This window comes from Rhinoderma darwinii, chromosome 13 (genome assembly GCF_050947455.1).
Source record: "Rhinoderma darwinii isolate aRhiDar2 chromosome 13, aRhiDar2.hap1, whole genome shotgun sequence".
Taxonomy (NCBI): Eukaryota; Metazoa; Chordata; class Amphibia; order Anura; family Rhinodermatidae; genus Rhinoderma; species Rhinoderma darwinii.
In genome coordinates, this window is record NC_134699.1 from 8,987,154 (window position 1) to 9,007,087 (window position 19,934).

At 43.8% G+C, this 19,934-nt stretch overlaps 1 protein-coding gene across 1 annotated transcript; it reads right to left on the bottom strand.

Moving 5' to 3' along the window:
* Positions 1–6,784: 6,784 nt before the first annotated feature.
* Positions 6,785–18,544, bottom strand: LOC142666247 (DEP domain-containing mTOR-interacting protein-like). The gene is made up of 9 exons (XM_075846235.1): positions 18,414–18,544; positions 16,299–16,477; positions 15,001–15,124; positions 11,607–11,785; positions 9,501–9,692; positions 8,756–8,875; positions 8,559–8,629; positions 7,174–7,278; positions 6,785–7,092 (listed from the first exon to the last, which is right to left on the bottom strand). The coding sequence occupies exons 1-9, from the start codon at positions 18,542–18,544 to the stop codon at positions 6,967–6,969; spliced, it is 1,227 nt and encodes a 408-aa protein (XP_075702350.1). The 3' UTR covers positions 6,785–6,966.
* Between the last annotated feature and the right edge of the window lie 1,390 nt (positions 18,545–19,934).

The window sequence follows — 19,934 nt, forward strand, 5'->3', positions numbered from 1 at the left end:
ACCCATAACAGTGACAGCCACAGGGCCCACCCATAACAGTGACAGCCACAGGGCCCACCCATAACAGTGACAGCCACAGGGCCCACCAATAACAGTGACAGCCACAGGGCCCACCCATAACAGTGACAGCAACAGGGCCCCCCATAACAGTGACAGGCACAGCCGCCCCCCATAACAGCGACAGCCACAGCCGCCCCCCATAACAGTGACAGCCACAGCCGCCCCCATAACAGTGTCAGACATACATTTTATGACTGTTGCACACTGTAGCTCTGGATAACACATTTATAATACACCTCTCAGAATCAGAAGAAAGCTGGGTGACATCCCCTGTGGGCACTGTATGGCTGCCATTAGTGGCTGTCACTTGTGGAGGAGACAGATGCAGCTGAATAGAATATGGAAAGACTTCCCAGGGCGGATGATGAGAGTTGTCATTGTGGGTGTAGGTCTCGTGCCTGGGGCAGTGTCTGCGCTCCCTGCCCCGGAGTCTCATCATCTTACCTGAGTTCTGGAGACTTCTGACAACCCGGATGAACACGGCAGCGAAGACGAACAGACGGGAAATGTGGAGCGTCATGGTGAGCGATCTGAGGACGGATGGAATGAGACAGGTGAAATATCTCCTATTCATAGACCGCACAGTAAAGAGACCCCTCCTCAATATCCTGCACCTAGAAGCCCCCCGAGTCATCCTCCATTCAGCTATTCTAAGTTATATCTGTTCCTGGAAAGCTGGGTGGCCATTAATATCACCGCCTTTACATATTATATTGGTCACCACCCAGCTTTCCAGGAACAGATACAACGGACAACCAATATAGGTACTACTATAGCTCCAATATGCAGCTTTCCCGGGCTCCTGAATGGCAAACGTGCCTTTTTATGCCGCAATATGGTATAGATCACTTCAGCAAGCTAGGAAAGTGGGGGGGCAAAACCCCTTACCAAGATTTCTCAGCTGATAACTGCGAGTCTGGCCATACATTGAATTTGCAGACGGGCCGGGTCCACAACCACAAGAGGCGCTCATTGTGGGCAACTTAAATATTCCTTGCCCCGATGCAACATTTGTAATAGGGCCACCAACTATCATGCCCCTATGACCGTTCTGTTCTCCTTATATGTGACAGAGGGACCTTATGGGCCCCCAGACTCAAGGGCCCGGGTGTGACTGTTACCTTTGTAGGCTCATAGCTATACCCCTACTTTATGCTGTGCTAATAGAAGGGGTCCAAAGTGGGGGACCCCCCTCTATAAGGTACATATGTTGTTATAGGACATTTGAAAGGTTTGTCTTCATGACACTGCCCCTTTAAATGCTCGTTCCTTGAGCGTCAGGTAAATAGTGGTGCTGTGTCTGGGACCTAGATCCCAATTATATTAAGGAATTCACATAGAAGGGGCTGGGACCGTCCACTGGGGGTCACCGGCAGCGTCTGGCCCGGGGTGCAGGCTGCTCCTCACAGTCCATAGATAGGAGGCAAACACAAACATTTCTGAATCCTAATCACTGTATAATGAAAAGTTCTGCAACTTTCTAATATACTTTGTGTTTCAATTTCTCAGCATTGTCAAGATTTCTGTTTGCTGTCAGTGAATGGAAAATTCCATGTTTACATCGACAAATTCCGGTCTCGTTGCAAAAGACATTTCGGAGACACTGGAACAGGACCAGTTAGTCATGATTAGTCTCTAAAAATAAACGAGAATGTTCCAGTTCACTGGCAGCAAGCAGAGATCTTGAGGAATTTGAGCACAAAGTTTAGAAAGTTGCTCTCATTATACAACGATTACGCTTCAGTTACATCAAATCAGAGAATCTCCCGTTACAAGCAGAGAATGGATAAGCGGTCAGTGATGATCGAGGCTGTCACCCGCCGGTCACCCGCCGTCTTCAGGATGTACAGGCCGCCACAAACCCGACTGGTAACAGATTGTTAATAAGATTGTGGGAGATCTGCAATCAGGACTTGGATGTACAATGGAGGGGCCCTGGGTAATACGGGGGCCAGCCACATGTTTGGGGACAGAGGACAGCATTACTAGAATATCTCCAAATAAAAGTACTATCCACTGATGAAATACCCCCAATATAGCGTCTACGTAATCCGGCCATAAAGGGCCCGCGTAATATCACAACAGTGCCCGCATAATAGCACAACAGTGCCCGCATAATAGCACAACAGTGCCCGCATAATAGCACAACAGTGCCCGCATAATAGCACAACAGTGCCCACTTAATGCTTCTGTACAGTGCCTACATAATTCTGTCATAAACTGCCAACACAATAGTGCCCACATAATGCTACTCTACAGTGCCTAAACAGCCCTGCCATAAAGTGACAACATAACACAGGAGTACCCCCATAATAGCACAAGAGTGCCCCAAATAATGCAGATGTACAATCCCCTACATAATCCTGCCATAAATTGCCTAAATAACTAAATAGTGCCCACATAATGCTGCCATAACATAATATTTTAGTACAGTGCCCACTTAATAGTGCCATACATGCCCACATACTGCAAAGAACAATCACATAACACTGTCATACAGTGCTCATATAATATCATATAATGCCTACATAAAGGTGCAACACAGTACTTACATATAGTGCCATAGTGCCCACATAATGCTTCCATACAGCGTGCCCACCTACTGCTTCTATACAGCATGCCCATATAATAGTGCCACACAATAATGACTTAGGGTACCCACACAGTGCTGCTATCTAGTGTGCCCACATAATTGTTCCATACAGTACTCCTATAATGCCGAGTGCTTACACAATAGTACCATCCAGTGCCCACATAAATACGCAATACAATTACAGCCAGTGCCCCCTACAGGTGCTGGTGGCGGTCTCCTGCCCATGCTATAAACTGACCCTTTATTATACATCAGTGTGTATTATACCCACCAGCGCAGCGTCTTCTTACTGTCCCAGCCGTCACTCCATGATATGAGGAGGGTCCCAGATCACTGTCTGTGGGATACAGAAGAGATAACAGATTATATCTCAACACCTCCCACTGCCCAACCCCGAAACATCTCCCAGACACTACATCCCACTCCTACTGCACACACCAGCTGGTAGGAAAACTTCAGAAAATCAAGAAGATTTATTCAGTTATTTCCCCTAAAATTAGGAAAATGGACGCGAAAATATAAATCTTCTTTCAAGTTGTTTGCAGAGGTCTCTTCGTTTCATCTGCGTCTGGGAAAGCTGGGTGACAGACAACACGGCCGCCATTATACAATAAACCAGATTTAGCAGTTTTACAAAAATATATGATCGTATAATAAGAGCTCTGAGGTGTTTCAATTCCTCACCATTCCCAAAATTTCTACTTGGCAGATTCCATCCAGAAGCCAAAAACCTAATACTTCTCACAGCTGAGGGTTTGTTACATTTGTATCCAGTCAAAAATCCTCTGTAGGAGGTAAACACATCAGCCCAAATGTTCCTCTTATCCTGGTTACAATGTATCAGTCTGGAGTCCACAGAGGATTGTCAAGACTGGATACAAGTGTAGCGAACTCTCAGCTGTGAGAAGTATCATGTAAATAAGAATATCCTTATTCAGGGACAGAAAGCAGAGATCTTGGTGAGGAATTGAAAGACAGTCTGTGAGAAAGTTGTAGAACCTTTAACCCCTTAGTGGCCAGCCTATTTTAGGCCCCAATGACCAAGCTATTTTTTACGTTTTTCCATCATCACATTCAAAGAGCTATTTTTTGCTGGACAATGTATTTATTCTTTTTTTATTATTTTTATTTTTTTAATAGCACCATTTTGGGGTACATAGAATTTGATACATTTTTTTGGGGGGGGGGCGGGAAAGAGAAAAAAAAAAAAAAGAAAAAACTAAATTTACGCCGTTTACCGTGTGATATAAATTACACAATAACTTTTCAGCGGGTTGTTGCGATTGCAACGATACCAAATGTGTATAGATTTTGTATGTTTTACTACTTTTACCCAGTAAAAACACTTTTTAATTTAAAAATTATTTGTTTGAGTCTCCATATATGAAGAGCCGTAACTTTTTTGTTTGTTCCGCCGATGCAGTTGTAGGAGGGCTTTTTTTTTGCGGGACGACTTGTAGTTTTCATCAGTAGCATTTTGGAGTAGATGCGACTTTTTATCACTTTTTTTGTACGGCAGGATTCCCAGAAAACCGCAATTTTTCCATTGTTTCTTATTTTACAGCGTTCACCGTGCGGGTTAAATAATGTAATCGCTTCATAGTCGGGGTCGTTCCGGACATGGCAATATCAAATAACTAACATTTTTTTTTTATTTATATATATATATATATATATATATATATATAGCATTTTGTACGTGAAAGTGGGTTTTTTTTCCACTTTTTATGAAACTTTTTTTTATTTTTATTTTTTATTTTTTTACTAGTCCCACTACGGGACTGCACTATTCCTCCGATCGCTTTTATAATACACTGCAATACTTTTGTAGTGTGTATTAGTGCCTGTCCATGTAAAACTGCCTAGCAGGCATAACTAGTGGCAGACCTGAGGGCCTTTATTAGGCCTCCAGCTGCCATAGGAACCACCGACACTCGGCGATCTTACTCCGGTTGCCGGTGGGGTGACAGAAGAAGCTCCCTCGCGCTCTCCAAAACCACTCCAATGCGGCACTCGCTATCGAGCGCCGCATCTCACCAGATTAACCCGTCAGATCGATACGGAAGTCGATCTCACATGTTCGAGCAGGGATGCCCCCAACCCTTAGCTACCTGAGGATATTTATAGTCTCCCTGCTCTATTTAGATGCAGTGCCGTGAAACAGCTACTGCATCGGTATGAAGCCCATTACTGGCTGCTGTGAAAAGGCGTATTGGTGGTCATTAACAGGTTAAAGGATAAAAGGATTAAGCTTTAAGGACCTCAAACTGGAGACCATGACAAAAGCTTCATGCAAAGGAGGGTTAAATAAAATCAGTAAGAAATACCAGAATCGTCTGCGCTCATGTAGGACAGAGACTTATCGGATTTATTGAAGGATGCAGTTGAGGTTACGGGGAGGAGGAGTGGGAAGAGAATTGATACGATGCAAGAATCATATCAACCTCGGCTTTGCAGCATCACACTGGGGTTGAGCAGACGTCACTATACTGCGCTGGACACTGGTTAACAAACATTACAACCAATACCAAGTTATAATCTTCGAGACGACGTCTACGAGACAAACTTCTACCGTTCATTACCCTGATCGGACGAGGCTGCTGCAAGGAATCAGAAGGAGATTTCAGGACTGTTAAAAGGGACTGTTCAGTAATTTGTAAATTAAGCTCGATCACTGTATATATGTCCAGCATCCTTCCATGTTACTTTGAGGGAGATTAACTACTAGATTTGAGCCCAATTTAAAAATCACACAAATGCGCAAAACACACTTAAAAAAAAAAAAGTTCATAAGGGGTGTGGCTTAGGCAAGGAAGGGCGTGGCCCAATTTACAAAAAAAAAAAAATAGATAGCGTGGCATATAATGCCAAATTAGTCGTAGCATGTGCCACTGAGACGATTAGTGAACCTACAGACTGCCTGGTCTGAGTTTATGCTGTCTAAATCTTGAACAGCTTCATAAATCTGCCTCTCCGTTCAAAAAAAAAAAAAAAAAAAACTGACAGCAAGCAGGGATCTTGAAAGTTTTTCCTCTGCAGCAGCTCTGTTCTGGCTCACTTGAGCGAGCTTGTCTTACCGATCCTGGGAGCCCCATAGAAATTGAGTGGTACAGTGCATGCTCAGCCACTGCTCCATTACTGTTCCTGGCAGCCCCATAGAAATTAAGCACGTTTTTGTGATTGTTGGGGTTCCCAATTGTCAGGCCCCCCACCGATCACATATGCATCACCGATCCTGCATATAGGTGATAGACGATTATGGGATAACTTGAGCTTTATTTACCAAGTGTAAAAACCCCTTTAAATGCTTTTCCAGTTACCGGTTTAACATTTCCTGCAGAGCTGCGCTCCGAGTGCCATGTACTGTCCAATGAAATGAATAGTTATCATGTGGTCGTTCCTACCTCAGTGCACTGGTGCCTCCCTTTATAGGCCAATGACAGGAGTGACTATGCACAAAACTGAAAGACATGAAGAGAAGCGGAGGATGAAGGAGAGAAAAGGCAAGAGTGTGTATACTTGTGTGCAGGTAGGTGACCGGGTGACCAGAAGACTTGGATGAATAACTTCAAGATGGCCGACTATAGTCTGTCCCGATTAGGAAAAAGCAGCTGTGAAGCACAAACTGCTGTTCTAAAGAGTGAAACACTGCAGACTAAGAGGAACATTCATGAACAAATTCTATACCATTGGTGGCCACTGAAGCCTCTAGGGTGGAGTTAGTTAATAAAAAAGTGGATGAACTTTTTTCAAAGGAATCTTCCAGCTATCTTACTATCCAAGATTCTTGAATGTTCTCAAAACCTCACATGACTCCCAGATTTTGACCGAACACACTTAGGTCGTTGCATCCGAGCTAGAGAGAGGGGGGGGGGGGGGGTTCTACTTTTACCACAACTAATAACCCCCCCCCCCACACACATTCCTACACAGTTTTCATCTCCAGCAGTTTCTCTGAACCACTCCCATGAATGACCTCGGCTCACTTATTATACCTAACTTAGAAAAAAAATAAAAAAAGTTTTTCTTCCAATACCTGCCACCAGGTGGCGATGCAATCCAGACACCAATTTAGGTTATAGTTTTATTAGCATTTGAATGACAGAACATAATCAGTAGGACTGTGTCACTTACATAGAAATTAAGTTAAGATCAATGAAAACCAACGAGGGGGGGGGGGGGGGGTTCTACACAAAAAAGACCCTCCCCCATCCCAAAATAGTGCTCCTTACAAGAGGGATAGCTGCCCTTAAAAGCAAAGATCACTAAACATGGTGAATACAAAGGGTAAGAAACTGAAGCTACAAATCAGGTCAGTCAATGGGCTCCAATATTTCCAGGATGAGGGCCCGAGGACCGGCCACAACGTGCTTGTAGATGGTCTGGTAATGGAATTTGAGACAATTGACCCCATTTACCGTCTTGATAAACTGGCGGATCTGGACAGAGAGAGAGAGGACAATATAACAGTATCTCAATCACATGTATGGTGACCACCCAGCAGTGGATCATCTCCTTACCTTCATCCCAGCAGCAGCCGCTGGTCCACCAGGATCCACAGCCTGAATGTGACATGGGCCCGTCCCGCGGACCACAAACCCCCAACCCACAGAATCACCCATGATCTGGAAAGAGAATAAAGGTTGGGTTTAGTTCTCACCTACAAATCCCAAGAGCCAAGGAGGTGGCCATTCATGGGTTGGCCATCTCCTAGATCCTTCCATAGGTGTAAGAAGAGAGGGAAGGCCAGCCCTTTGTAGATCAAGCCCTTCCCAAAATGTATGTCCAGTGGTGCCGCCACCTACTCCTTAAGTCCGAATGGACCACCAGATCTCTTGTTCTGACTTATCAGAAGGCAGCATTGGGAATGGCAACTAAGCCCACCAACCTATGCCCCGAATGATAACGTGCCAGCTCTGGGTACAGGGCAAAACCACCGCCGACTCTACTCCGGCCCTCAATTGTGGATTTCCATGACAAAGCTTGGATACTCATTGACTTCAATGGAGTCCTGGCCACATAGGACAAGTTACGGAAATCCGTGAAGACCTGACAAGACGGCCGGCCCTATGCCCCTTTATTCAGGTCATAGCTTAATGTGCCAGCTCCCAGACAAGTTATTTTCTACTATCCTTCCACTTTGTTGGTATGAAAATGGAGAACCTACTTAGGTCATGGGGCTCAAGGGCAAGGGGGTTCACTGTCAGTCAGGCCCGAGTTCTGTGTACCACCACTCAAATATCCCAGTAACTTCAGTCGAACACATCTTGACGTGCACCTACCACTACACGCAAGCAACTGTAGAACCGGTTCGGAGGGGTACTGTATGTGGGCATTATTGCCTCACCACAGGCCTCTAAACATTTTACCAAATACTAAAGGGCAATTTGTATTCGGGTTAATGGGAGCCATCTACAGAACGCCCCCTAGGAGGCAAAAAAGGCAGAAATTGCAAGTGTATTCAGGGAAAGGAGTTTCTCTGAACTATAGTACTGGACCCTTAGAAAAGTTTGTTAAAAAAAATGCGGCCGTTTTAGAAAACGTGGTAAGGGGCACCATCAGACCTCACACCGCTTGTCATTATACAGGATTTAGATGTGTCCACAGACCACAATCCATTATGTACTTTTCTTATATTTTATACTCTAGTCACATCCAGAGCTGCATTCAAAATGCTACTTGTTACCCATTAGGAGAGGTTGCAACGTTAGAGCGTAGATGAAACTACACCCTGCTTACAAGGCAACTTGCAGAACTTTGAATACAGCTCTGGGTGTGACTGGAGTAGAATATTCAAATAAAACCAGAATAAAAGGGAGGTCTGGAGAAAAATTTACTATGAAGATCTTAAGAGCAGCAGCATGTAGGACACCTAAGACAATACAGGAAGGCCATCCATACTCACATTAAGGGTCTTCCTGATGTACGGCGCCCCCGGTGCCAGCAGTTCCTCCAGAGTCACTGGTGCTTTCAGAACTACAATGTAGGAAATGCGGAGATCATTTGCCATTCAAAATGATCCCCCACATCACAGTAATGGCTGCTTGTACCAGGTGTAGGGGATACATAGACAATATAGAACTGTAACTGCAGCTAAAGTACCTGAAGGGGGCGTCATTGCCGGCTTGGTGACCGCAGGGTAGTTGTAACCAGCACCAGACCCCAGGCCTCCAGCGCTGCTTCTCTTTACAAATGTTGGCGGTGCAGGATTTGGGTCATTGGCTGCAAAGGAAAGACATTTTAAAGAATTTAATGCAAAAAACTTAAATCATAAAAATTAAAAAGGCAAAATATAAAAAAAAAGGAAATTGATCATAATAATCTATTGACGTCAATGAGCTTTGCTGCCACCTGGTGGCCAAGTCTTTAACAAAAACCTTACACAGTTCTATAAAAACAAAAGCAAATACTAAACCACTGGATATATCAAGCTGGTGGTCCCCAGCCTGTAGAGTAGAACTCCCAACATGCTCAGATTTTGGACTTGCTGGGAGTTGTACTTTGACAACTGTTGGAGAGCGGCAGGTGTCCGGTCAATGAATCCTAAAAATTAGAGATTAAGTATTCACCAGTGCAAAAAGTTTTTATCAAGGTTCTGCCTTTTGGGAATTGCTGGAAAGACGAACTACAAGTCTCATTAAGAGAAATTCTAACCTCCAGGAACCTTCTGGGCAAAACAGATGCATTGGGCATGAGGCAGCGTATCGCTTGAGGGGCCGGCAAGACAAGGATAAGCTCAGTTGTTGATTGGATCCTTGTGTCATGCCCCACCCACTAAGGCATAACACAAAATATCAGTTTTATATGGACTGTTCCTTTAAGATCGTGCCCTGAATTATCCTCTTACCACACACAAAGCTGCAGTTGGGAAGCTCGGAGCTCAGTTTGCGCAGGCAGAACGGACTGTCCGGAGAGTCTTGTCTGCGGTCTATGGAGGTAGAGGGATCGTTCAGGACTTCTATCAGTTTTCTTCTACGTCGGAAATTTATAGTGAACTGAAAGAGCAAATCGGAGTCGGAAAAGTGATGTAGTTCGGCCACTGTCGAGAGAAGAAAAACGGGGGTATCAGACCGGAAGTAACTTGTTCCTAGGAAAGCTGGGTGCCAAGCAATACACCCATCAATAACGACCCACATCTTTCCTACACAAGTCAATATATGGGAAGAGGAGACGGATCAGTCATTTGCCGTTCTGGAGTCTGGGAAAGTATGGCTTAAAGGGTTTGTCCAGGATAAGAAAAAAAAATGGCTGCTTTTTTTTTTTTTTACAAGAACAGCGCCACGCCTGTCTACAGGCTGTCTCGGATAATGCAGCTCAGCCCCATTCACTTCAATGGATCGGAGCTGTAGTATCAAACACCATGGACAGGTGTGGAGCTGATATTTGGAAGAAAGCCGCCATGTGTTTCTACTCTTGGACAACCAATTTAAGCAATGGAGGAGGCAATGGTTTTATGGTATGTGGCCCTGTAATAGGACGTCACCGTTGTAACAAGTCAGTTTCGGAGACGGAGACGTCTCCCCCCCCCCCCCCCCAAATATTCCACCTGCAGCTGTAAGTGATATTATTGTAAAGTGGAAGGAACCGCAGCAACTCTAACTTTACGTGGTCTGCACTTCAAGGCTGAGCAGGGGGGGGGCGCCGAAGAGCAAGTGCAGACCACGTAAAGTTACCCAATTACCTGCGCTTAAAGAGGCTCTGTCACCAGATTTTGCAACCCCTATCTGCTATTGCAGCAGATCGGCGCTGCAATGTAGATTACAGTAACGTTTTTATTTTTAAAAAACGAGCATTTTTGGCCAAGTTATGACCATTTTCGTATTTATGCAAATGAGGCTTGCAAAAGTACAACTGGGCGTGTTGAAAAGTAAAAGTACAACTGGGCGTGTATTATGTGCGTACATCGGGGCGTGTTTACTACTATTACTAGCTGGGCGTTGTGTATAGAAGTGTCATCCACTTCTCTTCACAACGCCCAGCTTCTGGCAGTGCAGCACTGTGACGTCACTCACAGGTCCTGCATCGTGTCGGCACCAGAGGCTACACTTGATTCTGCAGCAGCATCAGCATTTGCAGGTAAGTAGCTACATCGATTTACCTGCAAACGCCGATGCTGCTGCAGAATCATCTGTAGCTTCTGGTGCCGACACGATGCAGGACCTGTGAGTGACGTCACAGTGCTGCACTGCCAGAAGCTGGGCGTTGTGAAGAGAAGTGGATGACACTTCTATACACAACGCCCAGCTAGTAAAAGTAGTAAACACGCCCCGATGTACGCACATAATACACGCCCAGTTGTACTTTTACTTTTCAACACGCCCAGTTGTACTTTTGCAAGCCTCATTTGCATAAATACGAAAATGGTCATAACTTGGCCAAAAATGCTCGTTTTTTAAAAATAAAAACGTTACTGTAATCTACATTGCAGCGCCGATCTGCTGCATTAGCAGATAGGGGCTGCAAAATCTGGTGACAGAGCCTCTTTAATTATGCAGGAGAATTTACTCCGGAAAAAACGCACCAGTGTGGTGCGGGTTTTCGGTCGGCATTCCGAGCGGATATGTTGCGCAACTTGATGCAGTGTATACGCCCTGAACGTTCCTAAGGCTGAACTAGAACGGCGATGATGAGCCATGACCCCTCCCAACATCAGTGCCTGACCTCACAGATGTTCTTCTGGGTGAATGAACAAAAACTCAGACACCCCAAAATCTTGTAGAAAGCCCCCAGAAGAGTGGAAGCTGTCTTACTGCAAGGGGGGGGGGGGGCAACCCAATATTAACAATGGATTTAGAATGGGATGTCATAAGAACCCCTGAGGGTGTCATGTGTAGGTGTCCCAATAATTCTGTCCATATAGTGCAGCTGAAGGCAGTGACTGTTGAGGAATTCAGGCAAAGATATTAAAAATACAAAACAAAAAACACTTGTACGTCTTCTATAAAATCCATACCATGTTGGATGATCCCACATTCCAGCATTGCGCGGCACAACTTTTCACCATCTCTTCTAGAAGAAACTTCACCGTGTTTTACCAGCCAATCCAAGATCTCCGAACCCAAGAAACTTCTTCTATATCGCTCAGAGCCGTGTTCCCGAACTTTAAGGATCGAATCTTCTTCAGCGATCATCCTTATTGAAGAGAGGGGAGAAAAAAGAAGATCTTAGATGGTCAGGAAGGTCTATGAGATATGAAACACCACGTGTTATAGTAATTATATTCTTGTACATAGGGGGCAGTATTATAGTAGTTATATTCTTGTACATAGGGGGCAGTATTATAGTAGTTATATTCTTGTATATAGGGAGCAGTATTATAGTAGTTATATTCTTGTACATAGGAGGCAGTATTATAGTAGTTATATTCTTGTACATAGGAGGCAGTATTATAGTAGTTATATTCTTGTACATAGGAGGCAGTATTATAGTAGTTATATTCTTGTATATAGGAGGCAGTATTATAGTAGTTATATTCTTGTATATAGGGGCAGTATTATAGTAGTTATATTCTTGTATATAGGGGGCAGTATTATAGTAGTTATATTCTTGTACATAGGAGGCAGTATTATAGTAGTTATATTCTTGTACATAGGGGTCAGTATTATAGTAGTTATATTCTTGTACATAGGAGGCAGTATTATATTCTTGTATATAGGAGCAGTATTATAGTAGTTATATTCTTGTATATAGGGAGCAGTATTATAGTAGTTATATTCTTGTACATAGGAGGCAGTATTATAGTAGTTATATTCTTGTACATAGGAGGCAGTATTATATTCTTGTATATAGGAGCAGTATTATAGTAGTTATATTCTTGTATATAGGGAGCAGTATTATAGTAGTTATATTCTTGTATATAGGGGGCAGTATTATAGTAGTTATATTCTTGTATATAGTGGGCAGTATTATAGTAGTTATATTCTTGTATATAGGAGCAGTATTATAGTAGTTATATTCTTGTATATAGGGGGCAGTATTATAGTAGTTATATTCTTGTATATAGGAGCAGTATTATAGTAATTATATTCTTGTATATAGGGGCAGTGTTATATTCTTGTACATAGGAGGCAGTATTATATTCTTGTATATAGGAGCAGTATTATAGTAGTTATATTCTTGTATATAGGGGGCAGTATTATAGCAGTTATATTCTTGTATATAGGAGCAGTATTATAGTAGTTATATTCTTGTACATAGGAGGCAGTATTATAGTAGTTATATTCTTGTATATAGGAGCAGTATTATAGTAGTTATATTCTTGTATATAGGGGCAGTATTATAGTAGTTATATTCTTGTATATAGGGGGCAGTATTATAGTAGTTATATTCTTGTATATAGGAGCAGTATTATAGTAGTTATATTCTTATATATAGGGGGCAGTATTATAGTAGTTATATTCTTGTATATAGGGGGCAGTATTATAGTAGTTATATTCTTGTATATAGGAGCAGTATTATAGTAGTTATATTCTTGTATATAGGGAGCAGTATTATAGTAGTTATATTCTTGTATATAGGGGCAGTATTATAGTAGTTATATTCTTGTATATAGGGGCAGTATTATAGTAGTTATATTCTTGTATATAGGGGCAGTATTATAGTAGTTATATTCTTGTATATAGGGGCAGTATTATAGTAGTTATATTCTTGTATATAGGGGGCAGTATTCTTGTATATAGGAGCAGTATTATAGTAGTTATATTCTTGTATATAGGAGCAGTATTATAGTAGTTATATTCTTGTATATAGGGGCAGTATTATAGTAGTTATATTCTTGTATATAGGGGCAGTATTATAGTAGTTATATTCTTGTATATAGGGGCAGTATTATAGTAGTTATATTCTTGTATATAGGGGGCAGTATTATAGTAGTTATATTCTTGTATATAGGGGCAGTATTATAGTAATTATATTCTTGTATACAGGGGGCAGTATTGCATCCAGAATCTACCCACTTGTCAGCACAATTCAAATTGACAAAAAGAAGATTGGGGCTGACTCTTAGGCTGGATTCACACGACCATGTTACGTCCGTAATGGACGGACGGACTTTGGCCGGAAGTCCCGGACCGAACTCCGTGCAGGGAGCCGGGCTCCTAGCATCATAGTTATGTACGATGCTAGAAGTCCCTGCCTCTGCGTGGAACTACTGTCCCGTACTGAAAACATGATTACAGTGCGGGACAGTTGTCCTGCAGAGAGGCAAGGACTCCTAGTGTCGTACTTAACTACGATGCTAGGAGCCCGGCTCCCTGCACTTAGTTTGGTCCGGGACTTCCGGCCGAAATACGTCCGTCCATTACGGACGTTAATGTGCTCGTGTGAACCCAGCTTTAGGGTATGTGCACACGGCCTATATTCGGACCGTAAACACACGAGAAAAAAATAAAATAAAATCTGAAGCAGAACACGTCCAAACGTGCCCATTTATTTCAATGGAAAAAAAAAAAAACTGCCGTTTCTCTAGTTGGTATATACCATTGGAACAGAGGCCATAACTATCAGATTTGGAAAAATAGAAAATTAACAGAAAATAGAGAATCTAAAACAAGTCTGTATCTGGATCAATGTTTACATGTACAGACAGTATATATATATATAGCATGAGAAGTCACGGGGTTGTTCTATCCCGATCAGGGATGTATCCACACAAATAGGTATATGTCAGGATAAAAAACAGGGAGGTAAAGCGCTCAAAATAGGAGCTTACACATAGTGAAAGTGACAGGTGCAGTAAGTGTATATAAGACCCGACAGACCCTACACTTACCCATGCTTAAGGGAGTAGTAGCGTGACCCAGAGGGTGAGGTAGCGCCCCGACGCGCGTTTCGCATGTAGCTTTTTCAAGGGGTGCCATTTCCCTGTCAGTACCCAGTTTAAATCAAAGACCAGGCTGGTCATGTGGTCTGTTCATGGCCAATCAAATGCTAGTTACAACGGCGCATGAGCGTTATTTCCGTGTGGACGTGAGAATGCCGCCGCCGGGCGTCATCGCTCATCAGAGAATGCGCGAATCCCAGGACTCGTCGCCAGGGAAACGGAGCAAGCGCATATAGCGATAGCTGACTTTAGAAAACCGCTCCAAAAACGGCCAGATAAAAACGCCGCAAAAATCAGGAGCAGTTTTCCCTTGAAAACAGATTCAGAAGTTTTTTTTGCTAAGCGTGTGAACATACCCTCAGAGGGGACGCCCTGGATTAGACAAATATGGTTTGTGGCGTTGCAGCTTAGCCTCATTAACCTCCGTGGAGGAGCCAGCTATGCGATCACACTAGACACAAACAAATAAAGGCAGCCATCCTGGACATATCCTGCACAGCCCCTGTAACGTCACCAGTTAACTCACGTCTCAAACAGCCGCTGGCTTCGGACAACTATCTTCATCTGCTTAGTGGGGGATAAGGTGCCATCATCATTGCGAAATCGGTAGAACAGTTTGGCATCTTTAAAAACGTCATGTTCATCGCACACTGTGGAAAGAAGTAACTATAGTTTAAGCCAGTGGGATATGTATAGGAGAGGGGGGGGGGGGGTGGTTCTGAGAAATCAATTACATCCAGACCCCTATTCCTGGGGGACACAAAGGAGTTTTATTCTTGTATATAGGGGCAGTATTATAGTAGTTATATTCTTGTACATAGGGGGCAGTATTATAGTAGTTATATTCTTGTATATAGGGGCAGTATTATAGTATGTATATTCTTGTATATAGGAGGAGTATTATAGTAGTTATATTCTTGTATATAGGGGAGCAGTATTAGGGTATGTTCACACGCTGAGAGGCAGTTACGTGTGAAAAGACAGACTGTTAACAGCTGCCTCGTTTCACACGTAAAAGCTCCTCCTCGTAATTTACGAGGCGTCTGAGACGCTCGTAAACCTTGAGCCGTGCTTCATTGATTTAAATGAACGGCTCAAATTACGTGGCAAAGAAGTGCCCTGCACTTCTTTGCCGAGGCAGTAAATTTACGGGTCGTCGTTTGACAGCTGTCAAACGACGACGCGTAAATAACAGGTCGTCTGCACACTACGTCGGCAAACCCATTCAAATGAATGGGCAGATGTTTGCCAACGTATTGTAGCCATATTTTCAGACGTAAAACGAGGCATAATACGCCTCGTATACGTCTGAAATTTGGCCGTGTGAACATACCCTTATAGTAGTTACATTCTTGTATATAGGGGTCGATATTATAGTAGTTATATTCTTGTATATAGGGGCAGTATTATAGTAGATATATTCTTGTATATAGGGAGCAGTATTATAGTAGTTATATTCTTGTATATAGGGAGCAGTATTATAGTAGTTATATTCTTGTATATAGGAGCAGTATTATAGTAGTTATATTCTTGTACATAGGGGGCAGTATTATAGTAGTTACATTCTTGTATATAGGGGTCGATATTATAGTAGTTATATTCTTGTATTATGGGGCAGTATTATAGTAGTTATATTCTTGTATATATGGTCAGTATTATAGTAGTTATATTCTTGTATATAGGGGGCAGTATTATAGTAATTATATTCTTGTATATAGGGGCAGTATTATAGTAGTTATATTCTTGTACATAGGAGAAAACGTAGTAATTAGTCTAGCAGTTCTATTAATGCCCATAGGGGGCACCTCGATCACCAGAGCTCACCATGATGGATGACATTAGAATCTACAAACTTCTGCATGATGTTAATAGCCGTTTCTCGGTCTGGAGCCTCCTTGTGCTCAATCAGCCAATCTATTAAGTCCTTTGCCACAACAGAGTTTGGGTAGGTGAGTGTTTGCCGACAGCGATCCCTGATCAGCTTTGCATTGTGTAGTCGCAGCCTGCAGGAAAGTGAGGTAGTGACAAATCACACAGTACGCGACACATTCCATATAACGTTAGAAATGTAACCATCGTAGAGTTCAGTCCTTCTAGAATGTTGAGTAATGACGTCTCCGTTATCTCATTGTGAATTTGAGACAGATCTAAGCCTACCGCGTGTGATACCATCTACTGAGCCGATGTATCCAATCCCATCCAGTGGCGGAGAACTAGGACGCATTACAGATTGTTTTATTTTAAACATGCAATTTAACAATGGCGCTAAACACAGATCAAACAAACAGTGCACCCAGCCTAAGGCCTCATTCACACGGCAGGGTTTCCCGGCCGGGTGCCGGCCGTTCATAAATCGGCCGGCACCCGGCTGCATTAGAAATAATAGACCCCTAATGGGGCTATTCACACGACCGATTTTTTGACGGCCGGGAAAACCGCCCGTCAAAAAATAGGACATCCTCTATTTTCGCCCGGGTACCCGGCTCCCATAGAAGTCTATGGGGCCGGGTAATACCCGGCCATCACCGGGATGTGTCCCGAGTGACGGCCGGGTTTTCCGGCTCTTGCGCTCTATCTCCTCCTCCTCACAGCGCAGAGTGCATGTGAGGAGGAGGAGTTGATGCCATTCTGACGAATGGCATCGCTGTACACGGTGTGGCAGGGCCGGGGTGTACAGCAGGTGGAAGGGAGCGCTGCGCTGGCTCCCTTCTCCTGTTTGTTTTAAAAGCGCCCTGGCCCGGCGACACCTTTGATGGCGCCGCTAGCAGCTGCAGCAGCAGCTGCGGCTGCTACTACTGTAGCGACGCCACTATAGCAGAGCAGGGAGGTATCTCCCCGCTCTGCTATGTGCTAGCCGCACTTTAGCTCCTTGAAGGAGCGGAATCCCCGTGTGTTCGGGGATTCCGCTCCTGGACAGAGCGCTTGATGTCTCTGTCCATATCTGGGCAGTGACATCAGGGGAAACTCCTGAAGCGGAATCCCCGAACACATGGGGATTCCCCTTCAGGAGTTGCCACTGATGTCACTGTCCGGATCTGCCCGGCACGGATGCATAACTTTATGCAAACCGGCCGGGCAGAATGGCCAATTTTACCGGCCGGCACTCGGGCTCGGACCCGACCCGGTCGTGTGAATCCCGCCTAAGGCCCCATGCACACGACCGTATCGGCCATCTATCTCAAAATACTGTCTGTAAATACGGTCCGTGTTGCATCTGTATATAAGGATCCATAAAAAAGGAGGGAGGATACAAAGGTCATCAGCGTGTTACATGCTCATCAGTAGCCGTCCGTATTTACGGAAGCTCCCATAGATTTCTATGGGACAGTCCTCGCCGTAATTACTGACAAGAATAGGTCGGGTTCTATCATTTTTTTCAGCACGGACGCCCATCAGTAAAAATACCGAAAGGCGTCCGTGGCCAATAGAAATGAATGTGTCCGTAATTACTGATGAAAAATACTGTCATGTGCACGGGGCCTATGTCTATAAGGATGCGATCCCATTTGCAGCGCCCACAACCACATGTAGTGTCCAATGGCTGCGCAATTTTAAAAAAAAAAAATTATAATTTGGTCTTACCGGCATAATCACGTGGCCAAGAACAATCACACGCAATCGCGGTTTTGGACGCACGCAGTCACCGCTTCGTGGGAACGCACCCTAATAAGCCAGCATTGAGTTAGTTCTACGGACGGGGAGCAATTTGCCGAAAGGCCTCGTTCCAGCCCTGCTCAGAGAATTGCCCAGACTGGATAGAACTGTAACAAACCCTCAGCTGTGAGAAGTTTTAATAAAATGATCCAATTCACTCACAGCAAAGAAAAAATCTTACAAATGGTGCAGAATTGAAACAAAGTATCTTAGAAAGTTGTGAAATATGTATACAGAGAAAGCGAGAACACGACCCCTCTAAGGAACAAGATGGGGGGTCCTCACCTCAATTGCTCCCCAGCCAGGCCGATCTCCGTCTGTCTCTGGAAGTTCTCAGCTCTTTTCTGTAAACTGCTGCTCAGAAGCTCCATCCTCTCTCCACCACCACGGGCAGGAGTCGCTATAGACTTGGACATATAGGCTTCACTCTAATACAATGTCTCAGCTGCTGAAGAACCATCCATGTCCCCCCTCCAGAACTCCCTACCCCCAACCACAATCCACAACTTATGGTAAAATGTGTCACCCCTCCCCCAACCTGTCCTGCAGATCACCTGTACGATCAACCACTCATCCCATCCCCTACCACACAGGTGTATCTACTAGGACTAACATTTAAAGGGACACTACCCCTAAATCCTATCTTCTCTACATTTGCAGTGCTGTTGAATTCAAGCCATTATTTTCTGTTATCAGCCATTCAGGCTAGGTAGATGTCCCATATCTGACAATATATGTAAGTGTGACTCTAAGGCTATGTTCACACGCTAGACTAAAAACGTCTGAAAATACGGAGCTGTTTTTAAGGGAATACAGCTCTTGATTTTCAGACGTTTTTTAACTATGTTCACACTGAGTTTTTTGCAGGCGGAATTTCTGCCTCAAAATTCCGTTTGGAAGTTTGAGGCAGATTTTCCTCTCCCTGCACGCCGATTTTCGCTGCCTTATTCGCCCGCGGCCATAAAATGCCGCGAAATACGCTTTCTCTGCCTCCCATTGATGTCAATGGGAGATCAGAGGCGTAAATCAATAGGAGGCATATTCGGGCCGTTTTTGATGAGATTTGCAGCACGGTTTCTGCGTAAAAAAACTCGTCAAAAAACTCAGTGTGAACATAGCCTAAGCCACTCGTGATTTGCGCTGCGTTTTCGCTGCGTTTTTTACGGACGTTTTTTTAGCTGTTTTCAATAGAGTCAATGAAAAACGGCTCCAAAAACATCCCAAGAAGTGTCCTGCACTTCTATTTCGCGGCCGTTTTTTATACGGCCATTTTTCAAAACAGCCGCGCGAAAAAAACAGCTCGTCTGCTTCAGAAAAACTGCCGAAAATAGGCCGTGTGAACATACCCTAATACACGGCCCTAAGTAAAATCTTGTAAGCTTAAACATTCCCAAAACTAACATTTGCAATCTGTGGCTCTGCAGTTGTAAAACTACAACTTCCAGCATGCCCTGACTCCCAGAATAATGCTGGGAGTTGTAGTTTTGTACGTCTATGAGAGCCGTCTTCAGCCTGACGAGGAGCGCGAACCACCGCTGAAGGTGCAAAACGCTAAAGTTCCACGCACGCGACAGTATTTTCATCCATCCTGAAATACTCTTTGTAAATACGGATCAGTAGGCATCCGTATTCCATGTCCGTAGATACCGTCCATATTCCATCTGTATATACGGATCCTTACAAAAAGCGGGAGGTTGCAAATGATGTCTTCAACATGTTGCCTAGCAATGCTTCCGTAAATACGGACAGTTTACGGATGCTCATCAGTAGCCGTCCGTATTTACGGAAGCTCCCATAGATTTCTAT